This window comes from Oncorhynchus tshawytscha, linkage group LG20, assembly GCF_018296145.1.
Source record: "Oncorhynchus tshawytscha isolate Ot180627B linkage group LG20, Otsh_v2.0, whole genome shotgun sequence".
Lineage (NCBI taxonomy): Eukaryota > Metazoa > Chordata > Actinopteri > Salmoniformes > Salmonidae > Oncorhynchus > Oncorhynchus tshawytscha.
Genome location: NC_056448.1, coordinates 29034439 through 29043421, shown reverse-complemented (window position 1 = coordinate 29043421; position 8983 = coordinate 29034439). Strand labels below are relative to the sequence as shown.

Sequence of the window (8983 nt, the reverse complement as noted above, 5' to 3'; positions counted from 1 at the left end):
GGTCTCGGGAACATGGAAGACTGAAAACGGGAGCAGTTTCCATGGTTTCCGTGGCGATGGGGTTGTGACCCAGTGGGTCTGCCTGTCAGGACTGTAACTGACCACCGTAGGTAATCTATACTCCGACAGGCCCCCGACAGTTTCTCGTAACCAGGAAGTAGCATATTACCTCTGCCAATCACACTGAGCTGGAGTAACATGAAAGACGGACAGGTCCTTATCCTGAACATGACCAGACAGACACGGGTTTAGCTCTGATGTCTAGCTGGACATAACACAGACATAGAGAACGCTGGGACTCAATCAAAACTGACCTGTCTGCCTGCCTGCCTGTCTGTGAAACACTAACTGAAAGTCAAGCACACCCAAACCCATCCTTCACCTGGTTGGGACTGTCTGTAGAACAATAGCACCTGGCACACACTGGCTCTACATCGAAACAAGGCAGATGATGCACACTGACAAAGGCTGTCCTACCAGAGTAGGTCACTTATATTCATATAGGTCATTATATTCATATCTGTTGTGATGATTGAAATCAACTCAGGGATGAATACCACAGGATGGCAGAGGACCAATACAACAGTTCCTGGGTAGGTCTCAAGAGAGACATACAATATCCATACAATATCCATATCCATACAATATCCATATCTCAAGAGATCCATATCTCATGGAATATTTTGAAACCATTACATCAGCATGTAAAAGAAATCCCTGTCACTCAAGCTGCACAGTTCCTCCTCCTTGATGTTAGATTCACTATAAGTTTGCATCCTGTTCTTTTAGGTCAAATGCAGTCAACTGATTGTTCTAAACAAGAAAGATGTTTCTTTCCACTTTGCTTTTTAACACAAGTATTTGGATCTGTAAGTATTTTGATCTATATTGCATGTCAAATCGCAACGCAATATTTCGTTAAAAAAATCACAACTTGATTTTTTTCCAATATTGTGCAGCCCTATGTAATACTTTACTGAATTATACTGAAATAGTCATTCTAAAATGTACAATTTTGTAATTTAGCAGACACTTTTATCTAAAGCAACTAACAATAAGCATTCTCCTGTATTCTTCTTTGTATCTTAGTCACGTTGTCTCTGAATGTTCTCTCCAAACTGAGTGACTCATTATTACATAGCTGGTTATAATGGCCTAATGAACCAAATCAAACCGATTGAGATGAATGAGGTGTCAAGAAGAGACCAATTGGATTGACAAATGAAAACGACAAAATATATATTCATTATCATTTATTAAACAAAATATGACCTTGCCTTTAAATCGGACAGCTCTGCCATCACACAATCTTTGCTTCCTGTGTTTGGGTTCGTATCGCTCTCTTACCCAGGTCATTCTGCCAAATACTTTACAAAAAATATCACATTTCCTTTCACTATTAATCTGCTTTACAAACAACAATTAGGAAGCCAGAGAGGGAGAGAAAGACATGTGACATGCACATTCAATCAGAGAAGGATAGGAAAACAAGAAAACCACATATTTTTGTAAGGAGAAGAAAATATACTTTGTTGTGAAGTTTGCATGAGTGAATGTTATCATTTTAAACAGATCCTGTTCATAATAGATAAAATGATAACTGTATAACTGCAAAATAAGAAGAAGAAAAGTTCAAATGTATGTTTTGGAAAGTAAACTTGAAAGCCAAAGCACTCAGTTAAAAAATAAATACAATTTCTATTTTCAGTCAAAGCAGAAGCAAAATGTATGAAACTGAATCAAATCTCAAAACCATAACCGAGCTAAACTCACAAACTCAGGGTCAAGCTAGCATGCATCCGATCCCCCCCCCCCATAGTGCTATAGGTTAATGCCATCACTATCTCCTCTCCTGTCTTTCCACTGCAATCACTATTCCCAACTTGACATGAAGAGATCCAGGAGGCGTTCTACAGCATCCTACCACCAGCTATCAGCCAGCCCAGTCTGTGATGCTATTACAACCCAACATGGCACCATGTCCACTGGTCCAGTCAAATCCACTTGTTCATAAAGTGCAGCATCCTAGTGTGCAGACATGCAAGCATCCAGACCCTTCTCTGGCTCCTCCATAGAATCCTGCTTTGGTATTGGAGTAGTAGTGAGCCCCAATATAGGCAAGATGTGCTACCCGCAGAAGCTCCAGAAACACCTTCATCCAGGGCTTACATAACATTTCTATTAAAATCAATTGGATCCAAAGATTCCAGCAGTTTTAGGCAGGGAGCAGCAGAGCGAGGCAGGAAGGAGTAGGAGAGCTGCCTTGGCTTAGTAATTTGAGGAGAAACACTGTTATAGACTGTGTGGATGGATGGAGAATCACTGGTAGCCCAGGGCAGATGCTGAGCCAAGTCTCTGGCTATAGAGAGCATAGTGGGGGTAGTAAGGAGAACCAGCCTGGAGGGAGTGCAGGGGGATGGAGGTAGGTCCAGGGGGCAGGTGGACCTTACCATAGGGGTGGTACCGGGCCAGACCCAGGGTATGAGGAGCCCGGAGGGAGAATGAGTTCTGCAAGGAGGCCTGGCTCTGGTGGGGGAGGTGGAGGTGGCAAGAGGCAGCAGAGGAGGAGACAGAGGGGTAGGCAGAGAATAACTTACTGTCCATCCCTCCAGGTAAGGAGGTGTGTGTGCGCAGGTGGGCTAGTAGCTCGTCTGAGGTGGAGAAGCGTTTATCACAAGGACCCCCAGCTGATACCCAGTTACAGGCATGAGGGATGGGGTCATTGGAGAGCATGAAGCCGTAGGTGTAGAGGGGGTGGGACAGGGTGGGGGTGATGCTGGAAGACATAGTGCTGGGGTGGAGGGAGTGGAGGGGGTGGGAGGGGTAGACCAAGCCTGGATAGCCTGATTTGATGGAGGAGGAGGGGTCATGGATGCAGGGATTGCTCCCCCCCAGGTGGGGTGAGTTAGGGTAGTTGAGGCAGTACGGATCCCTGCACAAGCCCTGCATGAAGGAGAGGGGAGAGGTACCAGTGAGGGGGCTGGAGCTATGGTGCTTCCCCGGTACCCTCACCCCCCCTCCTCCCAGACCAGACTTGGTAGGGTCCAACCCTGGGACAAACTGTGAGGGATATCCAGCATAGGCCCCCACTACAGAGCCATGGTAGCCCATACCAGAGGAGGACAGGGGGAAGACAGAGTGGCCAGTCTTGTAGGGAGAGATGGGAGTGATGTGTCCAGGACCCAGGCTGAGTGGTGGGGGTTGGGAGTCCATCTTGCCCAACTCATGGCTGGGGCTTCCCTCAGAGCTGCCTGTGCTGGAGTTGGTGCTGGCTCTGGCATGGCTGGAGTTAGCCATCTGGGGACTGTCCAAACTGATCTTATTCACATCTGACTCCTTCTTAAGATGGCCGCCACTGCTGCTGCTACTGTTCCTGTGTGGACTGCTCTGTTCCTGTTTGTGTTCTCCATTCAGAATCTGAGAGTGGGAAACATGTAGTCCGTGAGGCGACTGGCTCTGTCTGTGTGTCTGTGACGACTGCTGTGTGTGCTGAGGAGGCGTGCCACTACCCACCCTGGAGTTGGGAGAGATGGCGTGTGGCGGAAAGGATGGACAAGAACCTGATAAGTTACTGTTAGCTCCTCCATTCCCATTACTAGGTACCCTAAAGCCGGTCTTGTCAGAACTGTTATTAGAGCTACAAACCCTGTCTCTCCGACTGTCTCCCCCTACTTTGTTATAGGGCTTGAAGCTGGACTTGTCCTCCTGTGAGGGCCGGTGCTCCCCCAGTTTGTGACTGGAGGAGGAGGAAGAGGAGTGTACATCATGGTCACCATGGCCATTAGAGATAGAGCTTAGTTTGGAGGAGGGAGGGTCAGGCTTGCCGATCTGGGAGCAGGTCTGAGCCAGCAGGGCCAGGGGACTCTTCTTGGCATCCAGCTGGAGAAATAAACCAAGACTTTATGTTAAGTTAAAGCACTTTTCACAATTACAGTTGTATAAATAAATACAGACAGACAGAGACAAAGTACTTAAATTACTGTTAGCAGTAATTGTTTCAATGTATTTGGCAGTCATGAGGTCTTGCTGTAAGTTATGGCTAGTTTTATCGAATAGATGTAAGCCTATTGTCTACAAAGTTGAAGCAAAATAGTAGAAACAGTCATTCGAAAAAAAACTGCAGCCCAGGGGATATAGCATATGAGAAAAGATGCTCAGGGAATGACTTTTCAGAAGTCCTTAATGTGCACATCCCCCCCAAAAATACGCATTATGGGCTAAAAGTCGAGGAACATGCTTGCGCAAAAAAAACGCACCAAGGTGTTGAGAATAAACCGTGAGTAGAATCATCTATAAGCCAAACAACAACTTCATTCAATGTGACAATTCACCAGGACAAAATAAACATATTCACCATACCTCAATGCTCACTGGTGCAGATTGCAGGGGCTGCAGGTATTCCGGGTGGTGGAGCAAGTGGCTGGTGTGCGCCGTCAACATCTTGAGTATCCGGATTGGGAGCTACTTTGCCTGGCGAATAGAATCCAAAAGAGTCGATGAAGACACTAACGCGCCCGTTGGGGAGCTGCAGTTATCACTACTGTCACAGGATTCGGAGGTATGGCTGCGTATCTCGTGCGTAATAGATCCAAAAGGGAAATTTTTAATTGGGGAGGGAAACGAAAATATGTTGGAGAGGGGCCGTGCTTTGTTAAAGTCCCGGAAAAGTAAAGTGTATAATTATCCATGCGCAGTGTAAAGTTTAATTGTAATCCGCTAGAGAACGCCTGTAGCCTACTCCCCATCTAGTTTCATTTTACAGAAGTTGACGTTCGGTTCTTCACTCATGATGCCTATTCCAGAATTGTTCTTCCGGGGGTTCTAATTCACAAAATCCACATCAATCGGGATGAGAGCGAAATATATGCATACAATTCAGTTACAGAATAAGTATAGCCAAAGTGAGAAAATATGTAGAGGTTCCAAAAGACGGCATAAAATCGGACTCTCACGGCTCCAGTCTATAGCGCACTCTCTCTGTTTCTCCAGCACTCACACATCATCCGGGCCGTACCTCGAGTGTGTGAGATCACAAGCGGACCTTCGATGTAAGCGAGCCGCCGTCCAATAGTTGGTTAAAAATGAGAAGGGCTGATGCGTTTCTTCTGAAGGCGGAGCGATATATTGTCCCCCTCGGCCAATGAAGACAGACTGTCCATTGTCTTCCGATAATCTTTCAAAAGTCATAATGTCAGAACTGAATGTAATTCCCTTTGATGCAAAACATGTTTTACCAGGCGCTCTATATGGTATTTATGTTGATTTTATGTATCATTGCGAGTGTATCAGTGTGCCTTATACATGACCGACAGGGGGCACTATTGATGACATTGTTTTACAAGGTTTATTGTCATCACCATCACCAATACAATAGGCTACAACCAAGTTTTTGGCTTATATTGGCTGTGAGGCAAATTTAAATCCAAAAGATTCTTGTGACTGTTGTGGTCACTGCAGGGTTGAAATCAAGTTACTGTTAACAGAAATGTAATAACATTGCCTAGCCTGTGCCACATTCAACTCTCAATCTCCTTATTTGAATGTACAAAGTCAAATGGGAGTCACACACATTTGACATACCTACTCCTTAGTCTACTTGAGACATTGAAATTGAGTTTCACATACTGATCCCAGTAAATTCACTTGGACTGTTTTTGATTATTTTATGTCATTTTCACAACCAGTCATGGAGAAATGTGCTAAAGAGGTTGAACACTGCCTCTATATTCATGGTTCTATAAATCTGGAATGTTAATAACTTGATTGCATTACCGCCAGGCTGCTGACTGACTCTGCAATGAGCTAATTTTGTTAACCTAATTATACAATGAATTGGTTAAAGTACTTAAAAATTACGCCTGACAAGAGCTATTAGCGGCGGCCCAGAATAGTCTCAGTCTGCGGGGCTGTGATGCTCCCAATTCTCTGCCTGCCCTCTCAATCCAGAGAGAAATAAATGGGTCATAATCCCTCAGAATCAGAATCTATGGGCAAAAGGCTGCATGATAATGGAAATGAGAAGAAGATGATGAAAATTTGTCCATTTAGTACAGTGTTCTCGATATAAAATAGCTGTGCCTCATGGCAAATTATAAACTGGGTGGTTTGAGCCCTGAATGCTGATTGGCTGACAGCCGTGGTATATCAGACCGTATACCACGGGTATGACAAAACATTTATTTTTACTGCTTTAATTACGTTGGTAACCAGTTTATAATAGCAATAAGGCACTTCTGGGTTTTGTAGTATATGGCCAATATACCAGGGCTAAGGGCCGTGTGTCACGATCGTCGTATGGAGTAGACCAGACTGAGGGGCAGCTGAGTGGTAGCTCAGGACTGAGTGGTAGCTCAGGACTGAAGGGTAGCTCCTGGCTGGCTGACGGCTCTGGCAGCTCCTGGCTGGCTGACGGCTCTGGCAGGTCCTGGCTGGCTGACGGCTCTGGCAGGTCCTGGCTGGCTGATGGCTCTGGCAGCTCCTGGCTGACTGACGACTCAGGACAGACTGGCGGCTCTGACGGCTCAGGACAGACTGGCGGCTCTAGCAGCTCAGGACAGACGGGAGACTCTAGCAGCTCAGGACAGACGGGAGACTCTAGCAGCTCAGGACAGACGAGAGACTCTAGCAGCTCAGGACAGACGGGAGACTCTAGCAGCTCAGGACTGACGGGAGACTCTGGCGGCTCAGGACAGACGAGGCGCACTGTAGGCCTGGTGCGTGGTGCCGGCACTGGTGGTACTGGGCCGAGGACACGCACCTCAGGGCGAGTGCGGGGAGGAGGAACAGGGAGAACTGGGCTCTGGCCACATAAAGGAAGCCCGGTGCGGGGTCTGCCACCGGAGGGCTGGTGCGTGGAGATGGCACCAGATAGACCGGACCGAGAAGGCGCATTGGAGATCTGGAGCACCGAGCCTGCCCAACCTTACCTGGTTGAATGCTCCCCGTAGCCAGGCCAGTGTGGCGAGGTGGAATAGCCCGCACTGGGCTGTGCAGGCATCCCGGGGACACCATGCGTAAGGCTGGTGCCATGTATGCCGGCCCGAGGAGACGCACTGGAGACCAGATGCGTAGAGCCGGCTTCATGGCACCTGGCTCGATGCCCACTCTAGCCCGGCCGATACGAGGGGCTGGAATGTACCGCACCGGGCAATGCACACGCATAGCACACGCATGCGCTCCACCACATAACACGGTGCCTGCCCGGTACAATGCCCTCTCGGTACAATGCCCTCCCGGTACAATGCCCTCTCTCTCCACGGTAAGCATGGGGAGCTGGCGCAGGTCTCCTACCTGACTTCGCCACACTCCCCGTGTGCCCTCCCTCCTTTGCCGTCCAGAATCTCCTCCCAAGTCCAGAAGTCCTTTGATTGCTGCTGCTGTCCGTTACAACGCTGCTTGGTCCATTGTTGGTGGGTTATTCTGTCTATGTCATGTTGCACGGTAGCACATTATTTATATAGCGGGGACGTTCGTCTCATTCGTTTTGTTGTTTTTGTTTAAGTGTTCTTCGTGTTCTTCATTAATAAAGAAGAATGTATTCTAACCACGCTGCGCTTTGGTCTACTCCATACGACGACCGTGACACCGTGTCCAGTCACTCCGCAATGTGTCGTGCATAAGAACAGCCCTTAGCCGTAGTATATTGGCCATACCCCCCCGTGCCTTATTGCTTAAATATATAACAGTAGTAATTACATTTGTAGTGATAATGTTGCATCATGTTTTATGATATTGTGGACATAACAACAGAGGCAGAGCGTACTGTATATACATACTAACGAGTAGCTAGTTTTAAAGGTAGACTCGAAATGAGGTTGCCACACGCAGCACCGCAGATATTGAGATGAGTGAGATGCAGGACTTCACTCTCACACAGTATCTGCGGATGTGCATGTGTTCTCTTCATGCTGTTACAACGTGGTAGGGCACCAAAACAGCTGAGCTTGAGCCTCTTTGCTGTTTACTTTCTACCTCTATGTCATATTGCTGAGTCTACCTTTTATTTATCTGTTACTACACCATCCTCATACACCAGCTGTTAGTCAGTGTTTTTAAAGGTGATATATTTTGATGTAGCACCCCTCTTCCCTCAGATAGACACCCAGAGCAACACAACTCCCAGTATACACCTCATAGAGGTGATACGAGGCAGAGTGCTGGAGAAACATGACATCAGGAAATAGGGTCAAAGTTCAACACCACTGGAGAGACTGCAGCTGTATGGAGGAGACTGCACTCTGTACCTGTGCCATGATGAGACACAGGCATGACAGATGCAATGATACTCTATCAAACTTGTTTATCAAAGTTAGTTAGCAACTAATTGATCCTGCTTTGTACCCCTCAGGGTTTATTCCCTTGACCATCAACATGAAAAGGAAAATAAGAATAGTATGAGGGATGAGAGAGGGAAGAAGGACCCAGCAGGGGGAGGACAAAAGAAAAGGAAGAGAAGATAGAGAGAGAAAGTGAGGGTCGGCCTGAACAATGGGGATCTCCTCCTGGACTTACCATCAGTCACCTTGAAGTTGGTCAGTAACAGCTGTGAAATGTTACATCTGTGTGTGTGTGTGTGTGCCACAGGCTTCCCGTGGCGAGTGGCAATCTATCTCCAAACCTCTTTCTCTGATCACAGAACATAATCACCGCAACGCCACTCAGCAAATCAATGGAGACCATCTTGACAGACAGATCTAAACAAGCCCCAATGATTGATAGATCTGTTCACTGTACAGCGACATACAGTACAGAATGTTGTGTACTGGGTGGAAGGTCTACATACACATACAGAGAGACAAACACACACACACTTTCAAAACCAACACTGGTATTTATTGACCTTGACAAATAAACCACACACAAGCATGAACACACACACACTCTTTCTCTCTCACACACCATCTGTAGATGTTATAGTGTGTGTTCATTTCCATAGTTAAACAAGGCTAATCTGTGTGAGGATGCTGTGTCAGTCAGCTGTAGT

General features: G+C 46.8%; 1 protein-coding gene across 1 annotated transcript; it reads right to left on the bottom strand.

Annotated features, from left to right (window-relative positions):
- Window positions 1-1238: 1238 nt before the first annotated feature.
- On the bottom strand, window positions 1239-5139 carry LOC112220268 (zinc finger protein 703). Its single transcript, XM_024382024.2, has 2 exons — window positions 4360-5139; window positions 1239-3879 (listed from the first exon to the last, which is right to left on the bottom strand). Exons 1-2 carry the CDS (start codon window positions 4438-4440, stop codon window positions 2320-2322), a joined length of 1641 nt encoding a protein of 546 aa, XP_024237792.1. The 5' UTR covers window positions 4441-5139; the 3' UTR covers window positions 1239-2319.
- Window positions 5140-8983: the final 3844 nt, after the last annotated feature.